Source organism: Pristiophorus japonicus, chromosome 20 (genome assembly GCF_044704955.1).
Source record: "Pristiophorus japonicus isolate sPriJap1 chromosome 20, sPriJap1.hap1, whole genome shotgun sequence".
Lineage (NCBI taxonomy): Eukaryota > Metazoa > Chordata > Chondrichthyes > Pristiophoridae > Pristiophorus > Pristiophorus japonicus.
Genome location: NC_091996.1, coordinates 62,760,713 through 62,781,099, shown reverse-complemented (window position 1 = coordinate 62,781,099; position 20,387 = coordinate 62,760,713). Strand labels below are relative to the sequence as shown.

Genomic DNA, 20,387 nt, shown 5'->3' with positions numbered 1-20,387 from the left:
TTCCACTATTGGGATGTTTTTAGTGTCTACCCTGAAGACCGATACAAAGTATTTGTTCAATGTGTCTGCCATTTCCCGGTTCTCTATTATTAATTCCCAGTCTCATCCTCCAGGGGACCAACATTTACTTTAGCCACTCTTTTCCCTTATATGTACCTGTAGAAACTCTTATTGTTTTTATATTTTGTGCTAGTTTACTTTCATAATCTATCTGCCCTCTTTTAATATCATTTTTAGTCGTTCCCTGCTGGCTTAAAAAAAATCCCAATTCTCTGGCCTCCTACTAGTCTTGGCCACATTGTATTTCTTTTTTCCAATTTGATACCCTCCCTTATTTCCTAAGCCATGGATGGTTATCCCTTCTTTTAGTCTTTCCTTCTCATTGGGATTTATTTTTGTGGCAAGTTATGAACTAATCTCCTTAAATGTCTGCCACTGCTCATCAACCATCCCATATTTTAGTCTATTTTCCCAGTCTACTTTAGCCAACCCTGCCCTCATAACTTTGTATTCCCCTTTATTTAAGCTTAGAACACTAGTTTGAGAACCAACTTTCTCTCCCTCCAACTGATTTGAAATTCAACCATATTATGGTCACTCATTCCTAGAGGATCTTTTACTATGAGATCATTTATTAATTCTGCCTCATTACACAGTACTAGATCTAAGATAGCCTGCTCCCGGGTTGGTTCCACAACATACTGTTCAAGGAAACTATCCCTCTATGAACTTCTCCTCAAGACTACCCTGGCCAATTTGCTTTGTCTAAATCGAGATGAAGGTTAAAATCATCCATGATCAGTGCCGTTCCTTTTTTACAAGCCTCCATTATTTCTTGATTTATACTGCGTCCATGTAGCTACTGTTAGGGGGGCCTATAAGACTATGCCCACCTGTGACTTTTTCCTTTTATTATTCCTTATCTCCACCCAAACTGATTCAACCTCTTGATCCCCTGGGCCAATATAGTTTCTCACTAACGCACTGATCCCATCCTTTATTAACAATGCTACCTCACGTCCTTTTCCTCTGTCTGCCTGTCCTTCCAAATTGTCAAATATCCCTGAATATTTAGTCCCCAGTCCTGGTCACCTTGCAACCACGTCACTGTAATGGCCATCAGATTATACCCATTTGTATCTATTTTGTTACGAATGCTACATGCAATTAGACAAAAAGCTTTTAAATTTTTTTTTTAAACTTTTTTTTCCCTGCTTGTTTCTTCTGTCCTTCAAACTCACTTTCTAATTCCAGCTTTACTCCCCTCCCTACTGAATCTATTCTCCGGTTCCCATCCCCCTGCCAAGCTAGTTTAAACCCTCCCCAATAGCACTAGCAAACACCCCCGCGAGGATATTGGTCCTGGCTCTGTTGAGGTGCAACCCGTCCAACTTGTACAGGTCCCACCGCCTCAGGAAACTAAAGCCCTCCTGCACCATCTCTCCAGCCACATATTCATCTGCTCTATTTTCCTATTTCTGTACTCACTAGCTCATGGCACCGGAGTAATCCAGAGATTACTACCAGTGACGCTGCTTTTTAATCCCTCTCCTAGCTCCCTAAACTCTGCCTGCAGGACCTCATCCCTCTTTCTACCTAGGTCATTGGTCATATAGACCATGACCTCTGGCTGTTCACCCTCCCCCAGAATATCCTTCAGCCGCTCGGTGACATCCTTGACCCTGGCACCAGGGAGGCAACATACCATCCTGGAGTCACGGCTGTAGCCGCAGAAATGCCTTTCTGCTCCCAACTATTGAATCCCCCTACCACTATAGCTCTTCCATTCTTCTTCCTCCTCCGTGCAGCTGAGCCAACCACAGTGCCATGGATTTGGCTCTGGCTGCACTCCCCAGAGGCACCATCACCCCCACCAGTATTCAGAACAGAGTACCGGTTGGAGAGCGAGATGGACTTGGGACTCCTGCACTACCTGTCTAGTCCTCCTCTTCTGTTCAGCAGTCATCCACTCCCTCTCTACCTGCACACTCTTAAGCTGCGGGATGACGGCCTCTGGAAAGGTGCTATCCATGTAGCTCTCAGTCTCGCTGATGCACTGCAGTGACTCCAGCCGCCGCTCAAGCTCCAAAACGCGGAGCTCGAGTTGGTGCAGCTGGAGACATGTCCTGCACACATGGTCGTCCCGGCTGCGCGAAGCGTCCAGAACTTCCCACATGTCACAGGATGTGCAATCTATGGGACTGAGCTGCCCTGCCATCCCTCTAGTTAGATTTGGAACTGTCAAGTAGAACTAAACTCTAAACCTTAGCAAACACACCCAGCCACTACTCGGCAATCAGCTGATTTAATTTTTCTTTAGATAATAATTACTTATCTATTTAATTGCAGCTCCTAACTTACACCAATTCCAAGGTTTTTTAAAAAAAAAAGAAAAATACTCACCAATCAACTAGCCAATCACTTATCGGACTCTATTTCATTCTCCCAGTTTCTCCATCCCTATTGCATTTATTCTGATGATGCCACCTTCCATACTAGTGCTTCCTATGTCTTCTTTCATCCTCAACCAAGGATTCTCCTCTACAGTGGTTGACATGGCCCTTGACTGTGTCCATTCAATTTCCCGCACCTCTGCTCTCACCCCTTCCCCTCCCTCCCAGAACCATGTTATCGCCTTTTACCCCACCAACCTTCACATTCAACGCATCATCCTCCGCCACCTCCAGCTAATCCCACCACCAAACACATCATCCCCTCTCCTCCCAGCACTCTGAAGGTACCGCTCCCTCAGCAACACCCTGATCTACTCTTCAAATCACCCCTAGCACCTTCCTGTGCAAGTGCAGGAGATGCAACACCTTCCCACTGTCCAGGGCCCCAAACTTTCCTTCGACCAAGTGAAACAGCAATTTACTTGCACCTCTTGCAATTTAGTATACTGTGCTCGCTGCTCACAATGTGTTCTCTTTTCCATTGGGGAGACCAAATGCAGAGGGAACACCTCCATTCAGTCCATAAGCATAATTCCAAGCTTCCGGTCGAGTGTCATTTTAATTCTCCACTCCGACCTCCCTGTCCTCAGCCTCTTAAGTGTTTCAACTCATCTTTTGATTAGGCACTTTACAGCCTTCTGGACTCAACAATTTCAGACCATAACCTCTGCCCCTATTTTTTTTCCCCCACATGGCAGCTGTTGATTCCACCATTCCCATTTACACCTCTTTTAGACTCATCTTTTGTTTGTTTTTTTAAACCTGTCCCATTACCAGGGATCTAGGCCATTTAAAAAAAAAATTCCATCACTTGCAAGCCAGTGCCTTTACTGACCAGGGCAGGAGTGTACTTTTGTTGAGAGGTGTTATATTAGTGCCCTTGGCTCAATTTCTATGAAGTGGGCCCAGGCCTTGTTACTCCAATGGTTTCTGCACACTTCTATAACTTTTTCCACTTGAATTGGGGAAGGAATTCAGACTTTCCAGTACAGAATGATGTGGTCAGAATGGTCTTTTCCCAAACCTGCATGGTCATCTCCAGAGTGAGTGAAAGATCGAACCTTGCCTGCTTCTTCAACATGTTGCCTGTAGCTGATGTCAGCCGGGGGCATAGAGTCAGTTTTCACATGTATGCCAATGTCACCCAGCTCTACCGCTTTTAACACCTCCTCTGCCTGTGTATCAGACTCCTACCATACATAAGAAATAGGAGCAGGAGTAGGCCAGATGGCCCCCGCGAGCCTGCTCCGCCATTTAACACGATCATGGCTGATCCGATCATGGACTCGGGTCCACTTACCTGCCCACTCTCCATAACCCCTTATCGTTAACATTGGGAATATCAAAAACATCGTCTTTGCACCACTGACTCCATCTGCTTGCCCGACAATGAACCAGTGTGCTCACAACCTTGGAGTAGTGTTTGACTCAGAGCTGTGTTTCTTACTCCATGTCATCTCCATTACAAGAACAGCCTATTTCCCCCCTCCGTAATATTGCCTGCTTCTGCCCATTGGTCATTGAAACCTTTATTCCAATAGTCTCTGCCAGATTCCCATCTTTCATAAGCTCCAACTTAGAGACTACTGCCTGCATCCTTTTCCACACCAGGACCCACTCATCTATCACTCCCTCCATTGTGATTGGCTCAATCTCCAATTTAAAATTCTTATCCTGGTCTTTAAATATCTGTAACCTTCTCCAGCCATACAACTTCCACAAATTATTTGTTCCTGACTGCAGCCTCATGTGCATCCCCTCTCCCTATACCCGACTGTCAGCTGTGCCTTCAGACACCTAGGTCCTACTCTGACATTACCTCCCTAAATTCCCTACGCCTTTCCACTTCCCTCTCCTTTAAAGATCCTTCTTAAAACCCATCTCTAACCAAACCCAAGATGACCAACCCCCCCCCCACCCCCAATCCATTTCCTCTACCCCTCGGTGAAGCAGCTTGGGCTGTTTTTTTTAATGTTAAAGTCACTATACAAATGTGAATTGTAGTTCACATTCTGAACCTTCATTAATGTACCCAGATAAAAACAAAATGGCGGCTTGGTGCCAAAGGCCAGATCTAAGCCACTACTTGCTAATAATCTTAAAATCAAGTGAAATATCTAATTCAAAGTAGGAAGGTATACTATAGTTAGGGATACCGGAGGTCTGGGTGATTTTGCAAGTCTCACTCTGGAGTATTCCTGAAGTACAGGACCTACTGTAAGCAGACCATTGGCTACCAGACACTGGCTCCCCACCAACTTTAATCCAATAGATATATAGTCTCGATCAACACTTTAACCTCATTGGCCAATTCCAGATGCCATATGAATAACTTAGTGATAAAAAAGTGAAAAAAAAAACATTTGTCCTTTTGAATGCATTATTCAAAATTCAATTTTACAAAAAGATCACTCAAATGATTAACAAAATAGAAAAGGTTTCAATTTCACCCAACTATACAAAAACAAGCAGAGAGGGAGCACAGTGCAGCTCCACTGCTGCCACCTTCGTGCTCCCAGCTCAAATGTTACAAAACTCTTCAAAAAGATGCTGAGGAAGTATACTGGGATAAGCCTCATGATCACGACCAATCCAAACACTGCATCGTTCTCAGTCCCTTTAGTCACGTGTACAGCATTAGCAGGCGTCTCAGTTTTCCACATCCTCTTCCTCGTTTTCTATCTCCTTTTGGTCATCATCTTCCACCATTTTCACCTCTTCTGTATCTTCCTCGTTCTCATCTTCCTTGCTCTTGTCATGTTCCTCACTCTCGGGCTTCTTATCCTTTTTCTTCTGTTCTGAAGCTTCTTTCTTTCCTCTCTGCTCTCGTTTGTAAGCTGTGGGGAAAGAGGCAGAATCAGAATCAGAAGAGTTCTTAAAAGATCAGAAAACTTGGGCATGGCATCAGCAATTCCCAGGATTTAGGTCAGTGCAATCCCTGTCAGGGGGAGAGCAATCAATTGATCAGAACTCAGATGAGAAAATCAACTATCAGTAACAAGGCTGAAAGCATCCCATAAAAGCATTAGGGATGAGGAGAAAGTATTCAAAACAATGTGTGGAGTAATTGGCAAGGTTAAAAAGACAAAAGCAGGTTTAAAAAAAATATTGTTGTGGAAGGCAAGAGAAATGGAACATGTGAAATTGCTGATAACGTTCCATGGAACAAAAAGGCACCAGGTTTCCATGATCAGATTCTTAACCATTTTCTCTTTGCAGTGGATTATTGGGAAATAAACTCTCTCATCGTCTATTTTCCCCACACTCAAAAGAGCATGTCCCTATTGGTTCTGGGGAGACCACGTCAGGCATGTGAAAATCGCGACGATGTAAGCTGCACCTGGGCACGTGCTTAGTCTTGGGTTCCTACCTACAAGGCTCAGGCTCCTTGCATTGGGCTCATTCATATTTCTGCAGCTTCACCACTTTGTTTTGACACCTCTTCTGGGTCCATTTTCAAGGCTTCCAGTGTTTAGATACATTTCTATGGCCCTTATACCCAGACATTTCATTTTGAAAACTTGATTATTTCGACTTTTCACGACCCCAGTGTAGCTGGTTAAATAGGGGATCACCCATTGGCATCTGGCATTACTGATCATTTGGAATCAGCCCTAGATAGGCCTCGACTAGTTCTCAAATAGGAACTTATTAACATGTTAATGCATCCATTATTCAACCTATGAACATGTTTCAGTTTGCTGGAAAGCTGCACTGTTAATAGGATACGTTTTTGCCCAGAGTTAGTGGATTGCAGACTCTTGCTCTCGACCAACCAAATTTTTTGCCATACTTACGGTGTGGTCCTTGGGGTTTATCTGCAATTCCTGCCAAAGCTATGGCACTTTTGGGACAAGAGATTATTGTTCCATTGATTTATTCACTTGTGGGAGAATCCAAAACTAGGGGCCATAAATAGAAGATGGTCACCAATAAATCCAGTAGGGAATTCAGGAGAAACCTCTTTACCCAGAGAGTGTTTAGAATGTGGAACTCACTACCACATGGAGTCGTTGAGGCAAACAGCATAGGTGCATTTAAGGGGAAGCTAGATAAGTAAATGAGGAAGAAAGGAATAGAAAGTTATGCTGATAGGGTTAGATGTAGTAGGCTGGGAAAAAGCTTGCATGGACCATAAAAACACCGGCATAGACTAATTCAGCTGAATGGGCCATTTGTGTGCTGTAAAATCAGTTGCTATACTGGTCTTGGGAGCAATGTTCCCTCTAAGCTGCATGACAGCACAGTAATGGGAAAGGTACCGCGCAGGCCACTTACTGGCTTTCCCATTTTAAGTCCTGCGCATGCGCAGAAATTTAAAGGGATCGTGCAGGGAAAAAACACAGGCCGCGTTGAACAAAGTGCAGCTTACAGGGAACATTGCCTGGGAGTGCTCAATTCTGACCCTGGGGGCTTGGAATGGTAGCCTCCCACTTTGCAATGCTTTGGCTTGCACACAAAATTTAAATGAAAAGTAAGCCATCAATTAGAGGACAGTTGCATCCACCCAGTCCTCAGAGGGGCAGACGCACAAAATTTGGTCTCAAATACCAAATCCAGTGCCCACCCTTTGCGTTAGGAAACAAAACCATCAGAGACATTTGAAATGCAGCTGGAATCTGTAGCTAGGGTGCTTACTTAGGGTGTGTAGAATGGTCTTGTACTTGCCTTATTGCTAATTAAACCACACAATTCAATTACTTCACTAGTCTAAACAGTACATCACAGGCTCCTCACCTTCCAATGCATCTTTCAGTGGGCTAATGAAACGATCAAACTCCATCTCTTCCATTGCTGCAAGCACATCAGAGGCACTCAATGTTTTCCTCTTGCTCTTCATTGCAAAGTTATTTGCACTGTGAAGATACATAAAAGGCACCTTTTTACAACCTTTGTGTATGATACAGCCCTTAAGACACCATCCCACAGGCTTAGTGCATCACACAACCCCAACATAAAGATACAGCCCTCAGTGCACCATTAGACAGCCCTCAGCACGGAGAGAAGGCTCCAAGTGTCATTAAACACTGGAGAGATTGAAGCTATTTTATTCATCTTCCACCAAAAACTCTTGTACCCTTGTCCCCAAGTGCATCCATGGTTTTATTCTTACCTATCAAAACATAGCTGTTGCTGCAGATGCACTGGCTTCGCTTCCCTCCCCTACATCACCTCCAGAATTTACCCAACATCCTTGGCATCCTCCTCTTATGTACGTGCTGACCTTGGTGACAACATCCACACGCAGCGCTTTCATATTTATGTTGAACACATCTAGTTCTATTTCTCCACCATATTTCGCTGCTGGCATGCCGTCAGGCAGCTTGTCCGACATCAAGTCAAGGAGGAGTCATAACTTCCTCCAATTCAAAACCGGAATATAAAAGCTTTTGTCCTTACCTCAAAATTCCTCTGCTGCTGACTCCACCACCACCACCACCCACCCCCCTGGCCAGTGTCTAAAGGCCGAATCAGACCATCTGCAACCTTGTCCTCCTTTTCAAGCTGAGTTGAGCTTTAAACCCCACATGCTATCCATCATCAAGACGGCTTATTTCTTCTAAGTTAGTTCTTATGCTATTAAATAGAGGCATGGCAGGGCAGCTCAGTCCTGCGCCATGCGCATCCTGTGCCGTGTGGGAACTTCAGGACGTTTCCTGTGTCCTGGACAACCACGTATGCAGAAAGTGTCGTCAGCTGGAAGAGCTCGAGATCTGGGTTTCGGAGCTTCAGCAACAGCTGGAGTCACTGCGGTGCAACCGTGAGGCTGAGAGCTTTGTGGATAGCACGTTTCAGGAGGTGGTCACCCCGCAGTTTAAGAGTATGCAGGCAGAGAGGGAATGGGTGACCGCCAGACAGAAGAGGAGGACCAGGCAAGTAGTGCAGGAGTCTCCTGAGTGCATCTCGCTCGCCAATCATTAATCTGTTCCGAGTAATGGTAAGGGCAATGGTTCCTCTGGGGAGTACACCCAGAGCCAAGTCTATGGCACCACGGGTGGCCCAGCTGTACGGGGGAGGAGAAGAGTGGGATAGCAATAGTGGGAGGGGATTTGGATAGTTAGAGGAGCAGACAGGCATTTCTGAAGCCTGGTGCCTGGGTGAAGGATGTCTGAGCGGCTGCAGAACATTCTTGGTGGTAGGGGGAAGGGAGGGTGAACAGCCAGAAGTCATTGTTTATATTGGTATCAATGACATAGGTATAAAGAGGGATGAGGTCCTGCAGGCAGATTTTAGGGAGCTAGAAAGGAAATAAAAAAGCAGGACCTCAAAAAAGGTAATAATCTCTGGATTACTCCTGGTGCTACAGGCTAGTAAGTATAAAAATAAGAGGATAGAGCAGATGAATGCATGGCTGGAGAGATGGTGCAGGAGGGATGGCTTCAGATTCCTGGGGCATTGGGACAAGTTCTGGGGGAGGTGGGACCTGTACAGGCCGCACCTCAACAGGGCCGGAACCAATATGTTCGCGGGGAGGTTTGCCAGTGCTGTTGGGGAAGGTTTAAACTAATTTGGCAAGGGGATGGGCACCAGGATGTAACATTGGAAAGGGGAAAAAAGTGCTTAAAGGATTGGGAGAGGCAGAGAGCACTAAAGTGAGAAATAGTAAGATATTAGGTGGGGTCAAACCAGGAGAGAGTACAGGATGATCCAAGATGGGTTTACAATGTATGTATGTGAACACACGAAGCGTAGTAAACAAGGTAAGTGAGCTGCAGGCACAAATAGCCACACGGGAATATGTTGTTGTGGCAATAACGGAGACCTATGGCTATTAAATATTCCTGGTTATAAGATGTTCAGGAAAGATAGGTGGTGTGGCAGTATTGGTTAAGGAGAATGTTACAGTGCTGGAGAGAGGGAGGATGTCCTGGAAGGGGGTGGGGGTCAAGGACAGAATTGATATGGCTAGAGTCAAGAAATAATAGGAGGTGCCATTATACTACTAGGTGTATTCTACAGACCACCAAATAGCAGGAAAGATATGGAGGAGCAAATTTGCAGAGAAATTACAGAGAGGTGCAAGAACTATAGAGTAGTAATAATGGGGACTTTACGACTTTACTAATATAGACTGGGATCGTAATAGTGTAAAGGGCAGAGAGGGGGGGATTTCTGAAATGTGTTCAGGAGATCCTTCTTGAGCATTATGTTTCCGGCCCGATGAGAGAGGATCTGGTTCTGGGTAATGAGGTGGAGCAAGTGTCAGTAGGTGAACATTTGGGAACAGTGATCATTGTATCATAAGGTTTAGATTAGCTATGGAAAAGGACAGGGAGCAACGTAGAGTAAAAATGTTTAACTGGAGGAAGGCCAATTTCAATGGGATGAGAGCAAATCTGGCCTGGGTAAACTGGAATCAAAGATTGGCAGGCAAAACTGTAATGGAACAATGGGCTGCCTTTAAAGGGGAAATAGTTCAGGTACATTCCCACTAGGGGGAAAGGCAGGACAACTAAAGTCAGGGCTCCCTGGATGATGAAACAGATTAAGAGATGAAGCAGAAAGAGAGCCCATATGATAGATGTCAGGTTGCAAATACATCTGAGATTAAGGCTATATATAGAAAGGTCAGAGAAGTGAAAGAGAGAAGAGAGTGTATGAGAATAGAATGGCAGCCAACATGAAAAGGTAATCCAAAAGTCTTCTATAGGCATATAAATAGTAAAAGGGTAGTAAGCGGAGGGGCGTGGCCAATTAGGGACCAAAAAGGAGACCTATGCATGGAGGCAGAGTGTACAGCTGAACTATTAAATGTGTACTTTGCATCTCTCCTCACCAAGGAAGAGGATGCTGCCACTGACAGTGTGAAGGAGGTGCTAGTGGTGACACTTGATAGGATAAAAATTGAGAGAGGTATTAGAAAGGCTGGTTGTACTTAAAGTAGATAAATCACCAGGAGCAAACGGGATGCATCCTAGGATGTTGAGGGAATGGAGGGTGGAAATCACAGAATTCTGGCCAGAATATTCCAATCCTCCAGATACAAGTGTGGTGCCAGAGGAGTGGAGAATTGCAAATGTTACACCATTGTTCAAAAAAGGGTGTAAAGATAAATCCAGCAACTACAGGGCAGTCAGTTTAACCTCGGTTGCGGGGAAGCTTTTAGAAATAGGGACAAAATTAACAGTCACTTGGATAGTTGCGGATTAAGTAAGGAAAGCACGGATTTGTTTACGGCAAATCATGTTTAACAACTTGATCGAGTTTTTTGATGAGGTAACAGAGAGGGTTGATGAGGGTAATGCAGTCGACGTGGTGTACATGGATTTCCAAAATGCGTTCAGCAAAGTGCTACATAATAGGTTTGTCAGCAAAGTTGAAGCCCATGGAATAAAAGGGACAGTGGCAGCATGGATAAGAAATTGCCTAAGTGACAGGAAACAGAGAGTAGTGGTGAATGGTTGGTTTTCAGACTGGAGGAACGTATACAGTGGCGTTCTCCAAGGGTTAGTACTAGAACCACTGCTTTTCTTGATATATATTAATGACTTGGATGTGGGTGTATAGGGCACAATTTCAAAATTTGCAGATGACAAAACTTGGAAGTACAGTGAACAGTAAAGAAGATAGTGATAGACTTCAAGTGGACATAGACAGGCTGGTAGAAAAGTGTGAAGTGATACATTTTGGTAGAAAGAATGGGGAAAGGAAATATAAACTAAAGGGTACAATCCTAAAGTGGATGCATGAACAGAGACACCTTGGGATATATGTGCACCAATCATTGACGGTGGCAGGGCAGGTTAAGAAATCGGTTAAAAAAGCTTACAGGATCCTGGGTTTCATGAATAGAGGTATAGAATACAAAAGTGTGGAAATTATGATGAACCTGTATAAAACACTGGTTCGGCCTCAACTGGAGTATTGTGTCCAATTCTGGGCAACGCACTTTAGGAAGGATGTGAAGGCCTTAGAGAGGGTGCAGAGAAGATTTAAGAATGATTCCAGGGATGAGGGACTTCAGTTACATGGATATACTGGAGAAGCTGGGTGCTGTTCTTGGAGCAGAGAAGATTTGATAGGTGTTCAAAATCATAAGGGACCTGGACAGAGTAAATAGAGAGAAACTGTTGCCATTGGCAGAAGGATCACGAACCAGAATATTTAAGGTGATTGGCGGAAAAACCAAAGATGCCAAGAAAGATTTTTTACATAGCGAGTGGTTAGGATCTGGAATGCACTGCCTGAAAGGGTGGTGGAGGCAGACTCAATCACTGCTTTCAAAAGGGAGTTGGATAAGCACCTGAAAGAAAAAAACATTGCAGAGCTATGGTTAAGGACGTGGGAGTGGGACTAGCTGAAGTGTTCTTGGAGAGCCGGCACGGGCTCAATGGGCCGAATAACCTTCTCCCATGCTGTAACCATTCTATGATTAGAATCTGCATTCAAATGCAGCCCAGAGCGAGGGTGAAATCTCCTCTCTGCTAATTGCAGGGTCCAATGTAAAACCAGTTCAAATAGTCTCTTATCTAATTCCTACAAGTCATAGGTCTATTAGGAAAGCTGCTCATTAAGCAGCACTAAATTGGGAAACTCACTCAGATGCCAACTTTGACAGGGCAGAGTGGAGGGAGCTTTATTGTATCTGTAACCATGCAATTCCAGTTGAGGAATAGTTTGATGCCGACAGCGCTTTGGGACGTCCCGAGGTTGTGAAAGGCGCTATATCAATGCAAGTTTTTTTTTTCTTTCTTTACATCTTTCACTTGGATCACTAAATTTGCAAAGTCATAAAAACAAAGCTTTACCACAGTGGTAACTCTGCAATTGAACCAAACAGAGGAGACATGCTAGAATTACAGGGAGCCGCTTGGCCATAGGGCTTTACTGCTCACATGAAGTTTCTTACCAGGAGGTTGCATAAAGAACAAAGACACTAGCTGCTCGGGATATTGCGCTGCGGGCTTCCTTTGAGATGTTCACGCCATCTGGAAGCTAAGAGAATAAATAAATTAATACCACTGCATGCTGTCAGAAAAAAGACAAACTAGCTTTATACTACAGTAATTCTATTGATTAATCACAGTTGTGCTCATAGATAGTCTTTTAACAATCAGCCATACAGCCAACGTCCAGCAATTTTATTGTTCACAAGCTGATATTTGACGTCCAAGATTGCAATACTTATTAACCTGAGGGTTAGCAAGGAAGAGAGTTTTCTGGAACTCTACATCACCCCACTCCAGTAATCAATCTCAAGCCCTTATGTGATGCCATATAGTAATGCAAAGTGCTTCCTTGCTTGATTATCCAAGTACCCATTTCAGGTAACAAAGGCTGCACTTGTTCTACTTATCCTTAATGTCATCTGCAAATAAACAACCCTCATCAAAGCACAATCTCTCATTCATTTCCATTGTACAAAAACTGAAGGAACCCAACATTTTCCATTTACTCCCACTGTGCAGAATTCCAAGGGACCAAACCAAATGTATAGAAAGCCAATGGATCTAACCCCTTCTCGATCACTCCAATTGTATAAAAACCCAGTGGGTCTAACCACTTTACATTCATTTTTACAGTGTGGGAACCAAATAGATCAGCTTAAAAACCCAGCACTCCCAACCCCTCGCCATTCACTCCCATTGCATACAAACCCAGAAGGCCCAACTCTTGCTATTCATCACCCTTGTGCATAGATACACAATGAATCAAACCCCTTCATATTCACTCCCATTGTACAACATAGGTTTACAAACTGGAGTCCACAAGGCAATCCAGAGAACGGGGCTCCTTGAGGTAATGACATTTCTGTCCATCTCATCGGACCTATGTATTTAATGACATATTAGCAACTTACTTCCATTACGGTAAGCTAATAAAATAAAAAAAATTCTGCAATGATAGTGCTGTTTATCTTTGAGTAACTGGCTGTGTCTTTTGGAAATAAGGACAGAGGTGCCTATTTCAGAACTTCGGCAGCGCGCTGATATTTGCATGCACACAGAAAGGTTTGAAAACTAGTGCTTTACAGAAACCCAATGCTTTCCCTTTCACTGCAAATGAGTAGAAACTTGCATTCTAACAGACCGTAGCTCAGGCTATAAACCACTAGGCACATTTATTGAACATTAAAGTGGTACAGGTACATTGTCGAAAATCTGGATTTCAGGAATCCGTACCATTCCAGAATCCGGACACTGGGACGATCCGTGGCAGGATCATCCGGAATCCAGAAAATGTTCCAGAATCTGACCTCTCCCCCGCCGACTCCCCAGGCCCCTCCGCTCCTTCCTTCACCCTCCCACCTCCAGACGTTCCAAAGTCGAGAAATACACGAACCTGGGCTCAGGCGTTTCCGGATTCTGGACGTCAGAAAGACATCCAAAAGTCCAGAAAGGCATCATTTCAGAGGCTTCTGGATTTTCAATGCTGTACCTGTAAATGCATAGTATTGAACACATAGTATGCAGTAAATATAGACTTCACTATTTTACTTGGAATCAAAACAACAGTGGTACTTTGTATGCACTAACTTACCTCAACATTAAACTAACCTTCCAAACACCCGGGGGGGGGGGGGGGTGGGGGGGTGTATGCAATCACTGCCATAGCCTTCTGATGAGCCTCAGCTTAGTTTTAGACTGACTGTGGTCTGCAACAACAACTTGCATTTCTATAGCACCTTTAATGTAGAAATATGCTCCAAACCACTGCACAATGCACACTCAAAAAATGGAAAATAGAAAAGCTGGAGAGAAATGGGTTCAGGACGAGGGCATGGAGTAGCTTTTGGGAAGGCTTTGCTTGGCGGGTAAAGAAGGGGAAAAAGCAGCATAAGCAATTGAACAGAGTGTCTCAAACTTAGTGACAGACATTCATGAGCTCCTCGCACTTGTTGTTGGAGGGGAGGATGAAGGGACGGGGAGAGGGGTTTAAGAAAAGACTTGCATTTATATAGCACCTTTCACAACCATTGGACATCTCAAAGCGCTTTAGAGCCTATGAAGTACTTTTGGAGTGTAGTCACTGTTGTAATGTAGGAAATGAAAGGAGACAGATGGTAGTGGAGTTAAAAAGCTGCTAAGGGTTGGGGGGGGGGGGGGGGGGGGAGTGAGTTATATTTGCTCACCAGGATGATATTGGAGCAGTGAGCAGTTTTGGTAGAAGAGAGTGACTCAATGTGTTCCAGCCAGATCTGGTGATGGATGGCTAAACCAGCTACATGCCATACACACTCAATCTGTGCCCTTGGAATTGCGGGAGCATAAGTTCCCCTCTAAGTCACACACCATCCTGATTTGGGAATATCGCCATTCCTTCAACATCGCTGATTAAAAATCCTGGAACTCTCTCCCCAAAAGCACTGTGGGAGTACCTTCACCACACAAACTGCAGCGGTTCAAGGCGGTGGCTCACCACCATCTTCTCAAGGGCAAGTATGGATGGGCAATAAATGCAGATCTCGTCAGCAATACCCACATCCCATGAATGAGTAAAAGAAACACACACACACACTACAGCTTGCAGAAACGACTAGCCGTCATCAATTTTCACCGTGTGCTATGACCAGCAAGAAAGAATTTACTAAAAAAATCAGTTTTTGTCACAAACCGTATCGAAATTAATCCATTCACCCTCACTGTATGTTAACGTACTGGGGCCATTCCCTCCTATTGTACATGATTTTCTATTTAATACAATTTTTCAAGATAAAATGCTGATGGATATTCCAAAGTTATCAGAATTTTAAAAAAAAACACTGTTCACAGGACAGTCACTCCGCTGCCAGGTATCACTTACCCAGCTGTACAACTTAAAATCCAAAATCAGCTCATGAAAAACAATTTATAATTAACGTATTCACTCACAACCAGGTGAACAACTAAGCAATAAAAGAAATCCTGCTCATTTATTAGGAAAATAAATTATGCATTTTTCAGATATTGGTTGCAGAAGAATAGCAGTAATGTCTCGAGATGTGAAAATGCCATTCACTAATCTTATGGAATTAAATGAGTAAAATTTGTGAATACAGATCCCTGTCTAAACCATGAGAAACTCCATCAGTGCTCACCGCCTCTTTAATAATCCTGGTAATGACCGCATTCGGCAGGTTCAAGTCTTCTGGTCTCTCGGCCATCTTTCTTACCTAAACCGCAAATACAGAAACCAATTCAGATGGTTAGAATTGTGACAAACCAGGAGCAGCTGAGACATTCCTCTCACAATTCCAGAACTACCCCCGAACCCTCAAACCAGACACCATTGGCCAAGACCCAATATCTTGGACAAAGATTATAGGTAGCTATGCATTTTTGGATGAACGAACAATAAGCAATGCATTCTTAGCTGTTTGGGCATTGGCTGGCTAGTAAGGCAGGGAGCATACATTTACATTTTATTGGCTTCCCCCACATTATCAGATGATCCAAGGTCCATATCCACCTTGCATCACTGGGAGGCAGTCGACGTGGGAGATTCTATACTGGGATGGATCCGCGGTGGGGAAGATCACATACTGGGGCAGATGTGTGGTGGAGAGACTCCATACTGAAAACAGTGCACTGTATACTTGTCCCATCCTATCGCATCACCCTGTAATTTGCAGTGTTTCAATAGAAAACGACCCAACTTTCACATTTTTCTTCATATTTGTATTTCCTCATACCCAACAGCATCCACATGAATCTGCACTATACCCTCTTTAAAGACTCAATATTATCCATATAATGTGGAGCCCAATACTGTACTCTACCCAAGGCATTCAAGGTTTTAGATCAAGTCCTCATTACCTTTTATATTCTATACCTCGTGATAAAAACTTATACTGAAAAGCTGTGCCCAACCAAAAAAGACTTGCATTTACTTAACGCCTTTACGACCTCAATATCCCAAAGCGCACGACAATTAAGTACAGTACTTTTGAATTGTAGTCACTGTTACTGTTGTAATGTAGGAAACACAGCAGCCAATTTGTGCACAGCAAGGTCCCACAAACAGCAATATGACAATGGCCAGTGATGTTGGTTGAGGGATAAATATTGACCAGGACATCAGGGAGAACTCCCCGGTTCATCTTCAAAATTGTGCCATGGATCTTTTACATCCACCCGAGATGGAAGTTTGTTTCATCCGAAAGAAAATCACCTCCGACAGTTCCACACTCTCTCAGTACTGCACTGGAGGGTCGATGCGGATAGCGCGTTTGATGTAGTCAACATGGATTTTAGCAAGTCTTTTGACAAGGTCCCACATGGCAGACTGGTCAGAATTCCAGGGAAAGTGGCAAGTTGTATCCAGTTAGGTAGTGGCAGGAAGCAAAGGGGAACAGTCAACGGGTATTTTTGCAACTGGAAGACAGTTTCAGTGAGGTTCAGCAGGGCTCAGTACTAGGACCCTTGCTTTTTGTGGTATATACCAATGATTTAGACTTTCAAAAGACTTTTGACAAGGTCCCACACAAGAGATTAGTGTGTAAAATTAAAGCACATGGTAATGGGAGTAATGTATTGACGTGGATAGAGAACTAATTGGCAGACAGGAAACAAAGAGTAGGAATAAATGGGTCCTTTTCAGGCAGTGACTAGTGGGGTACCGAAAGGTTCAGTGCTGGGACCCCAGCTATTTACAATATACATTAATGATTTAGACGAAGGAATTGAATGCACTCTCTCAAAGTTTGCAGATGACTCTAAGCTGGGTGGCAGTCTGAGCTGTGAGGAGGATGCTAAGAGGCTGCAGGGTGACTTGGATAGGTTAGGCGAGTGGGCAAATGCATGGCAGATGCAGTATAACGTAGATAAATGTGAGATTATCCACTTTGGGGGCAAAAAACAGGAAGGCAGAATATTATCTGAATGTTGACAGATTAGGAAAAGGGGAGGTGCAACGAGACCTGGGTGTCATGGTACATCAGTCATTGAAAGTTGGCATGCAGGTACAGCAGGCAGTGAAGAAGGCAAATGGCATGTTGGCCTACAGTGAGAGGATTTGCGTATAGGAGCAGGGAGGTCTTACTGCAGTTGTATAGGACCTTCATGAGGCCACACCTTGAGTGTTGGTCTTCTAATCTGGAGGAAGGACATTCTTGCTATTGAGGGAGTGCAGCAAAGGTTCACCAGACTGATTCCCAGGATGGCAGGACTGACACTTGAAGAAAGACTGGATCGACTAGGCTTATATTCACTGGAATTTAGATGAATGAGAGGGGATCTCATAGAAACATATAAAATTCTGACAGGATTGGACAGGTTAGATGCAGGAAGAATGTTCCCAATGTTGGGGAAGTCCAGAACCAGGGGTCACAGTCTAAGGATAAGGGGCAAGCCATTTAGGACCAAGATGAGGAGAAAATTCTTCACTCAGAGAATTGTGAACCTGTGGAATTCTCTACCACAGAAAGTTGGTGAGGCCAGTTCGTTAGATATATTCAAAAGAGTGTTCGATGTGGCCCTTACAGCTAAAGGGATCAAGGGGTATGGAGCGAAAGCAGGAATGGAGTACTGAAGTTGCATGATCAGCCATGATCATATTGAATGGTGGTGCAGGCTCAAAAGGCCAAAAGGCCTACCCTTGCACCTATTTTCTATGTTTCAATGTGGGGGGCATGATTAAGTTTGCAAATTATAGAAAAATTGGCTGTGTGGTTGAAAGTGAGGAAGAAAGTTGTAGACTGCAGGAAGATATCAAATGGACTGATCAGGTGGGCAGAAAAGTGGCAAATGGAATTCAATCTGGAGAATTTGGGGAGGGCCAACAAAGCAAGGGAATACACAATAAATGGCAGGATACTAAGATGTGTAAAGGAACAGAGAGACCTTAAAGTACATGTCCACAGATCCCTGAAGCTAAGACAGGTAGATAAGGTGGCTAAGAAAGCATACAGGATACTTTCCTTTAATAGCCAAGGCATAGAATGCAAGAGCAGGGAGGTTATGGTTGAACTGCATAAAACATCAGCTAGAGTACTACATACAGTTCTGGTCACCACATTACAGGAAAGATGTGACTGCACTAGAGAGGGTACAGAGAAGATTTACAAGGATGTTGCCAGGCCTGGGGAATTTTATTTATGGAGGAAAGATTTAATAGACTGGGGTTGTTTTCTTTGGAACAGAGGAGGCAGAGGGAGAGACTGGATTGAGGTGCACAAAATTGAGACTAGATATATAGAGTGGATATGAAGGGCCAATTGTCCTAAACAGAATGGTCAATAACTAGGGGGCATAGATTTAAAGTAATCAATAGAAGGATTAGAAAGGAGTTGAGAAGAACTTTTTTCACCCAGCAGGTAGCAGGGGGTCTAGAACTCACTGCCTGAAAGTGGGGTAGAGGCAGAATTACTCATTGCATTTTAGTACTTGAATATGCACTTAAAGTGCTGTAACTTACACAGCTACAGAACAAGAGCTGGAAAGTGGGATTAGGCTGGATAGCTTTTTCAGCTGGCAGACACAATGGGCCAAATGGCCACCTTGTGTGCTATAAATTTCTATGGAGTGGCAGCCTGGATTTCTATGATTCTATGGAGTGTCAACCTAGATTTACTATCAGCTGTGGCTCAGTGGGTAGCACACTCGCCTCAGAATGTGGGTTCAAGTCCCACTCCAGGAACTTGAGCACATAAATCTAGGCTGACACTCCAGTGCAGTACTGAGGGAGCGCTGCACTGTCAGAGGTGCCACCTTTCAGATGAGACATTAAACAGAGACCCCATCTGCTCTTTTGGGTGGACATAAAAGATCCCATGGCACTAGTTCAAAGAATAGCAGGGAAGTTATAGCCAGTATCCTGGACAATACTGATCCCTTAAATCAACATAACAAAAACAGATTATCTGGTCATTATCATATTGCTGTGTGTGGGAGCTTACTGTGCACAAATTGGCCACTGCATTTCCTACATTACAACGGTGACTACAATCCAAAGGTACTTCATTAGCTGTAATGCACTTTAACACGTCCAATGGTCGTGAAAGGCGCGATGTAAATCAAAGTCTTTCATTCCTTTCTTTCAAGTCTTCATGAAACGAAGGTTTGCATTCATCATAACCCGGACCGGGAGGGAGGGAAAGCGCCGTGTGCAGCCCGCACCCACCTCAGCGGGGCAGGGTCTCACACGCCTCCCTCACTGGTTGCTGGGGCCGACCGGTTACCAAGGGCGACCAGCGCCTTTGGACCAGTCCCACGTGACCAAGGCCCTCCTCCTCTCCTCGAGCGTTAATAACGGGATCGCAAACAGACCGGAACCCCCGCGCGAGAACCGGACGGTAAATACAACGATTGAATTCCAATAACAAACCGCAGTCTGTTTACAATAAACGCTTGTGATTATCTCAGTGCGGCACACACTCTCTCACCTGACCACTCACTGGCTCGAGCGCCGCACACGGCCGTCTCTTCAGCTTTCACCCCTGACCCCGCGCTCACACACAGCGTGATTGGCTGCCGGGGAGGCCACGTGACCGATGCTTTCCCAGCTCGTCATCTTCTGCGCAGGGCCTGCGCGCTAATCCTGGTTCACGGGCGCTGAGGTCAGCAGAATGAAGCGGGAGGGAGCTTTATATATTTTTTAATAAAGAAGGAAACTAGATGTTTTCGTCTCTGCAACAACTTACGTAGGATATGTAGCACGCAAACAGGCAGTCGGCCCAATCAGCCCATGCCAGTGTTCATGCTCTATTTGAGCCTCCTCCCTTCTTTTCTCATTTAACCCTTTCAGTATAACCTTCTCCCTCATGCTTATCTAACTGTCCCTTAAATACATCTACACTATTCGCTTCAATCGCTCTCTGTGGTAGCGAGTTCCACATTCTCACCACTCTCTGGGTAAAGAAGTTTCTTCTGAATTCCCTATTTGATTTCTTGGTGATTATCTTATATTGATGGTCTCTAGTTTTGCTCTTCTCCACAAGTGGAAACTGTGGGGCCGAAATTCAGGGTCCCGATAAGTCCCGTTGCCGCCGTTTTGCAGCGGCCATGCGGCGGAACC

The 20,387-nt window shown here is 44.4% G+C and overlaps 1 protein-coding gene across 1 annotated transcript; it reads right to left on the bottom strand.

The window, feature by feature from the left end:
• Positions 1-4,815: 4,815 nt before the first annotated feature.
• Positions 4,816-19,826, bottom strand: pole3 (polymerase (DNA directed), epsilon 3 (p17 subunit)). The gene is made up of 5 exons (XM_070863434.1): positions 19,756-19,826; positions 15,472-15,546; positions 12,304-12,389; positions 7,191-7,309; positions 4,816-5,290 (listed from the first exon to the last, which is right to left on the bottom strand). Exons 2-5 carry the CDS (start codon positions 15,535-15,537, stop codon positions 5,103-5,105), a joined length of 459 nt encoding a protein of 152 aa, XP_070719535.1. The 5' UTR covers positions 15,538-15,546; positions 19,756-19,826; the 3' UTR covers positions 4,816-5,102.
• Between the last annotated feature and the right edge of the window lie 561 nt (positions 19,827-20,387).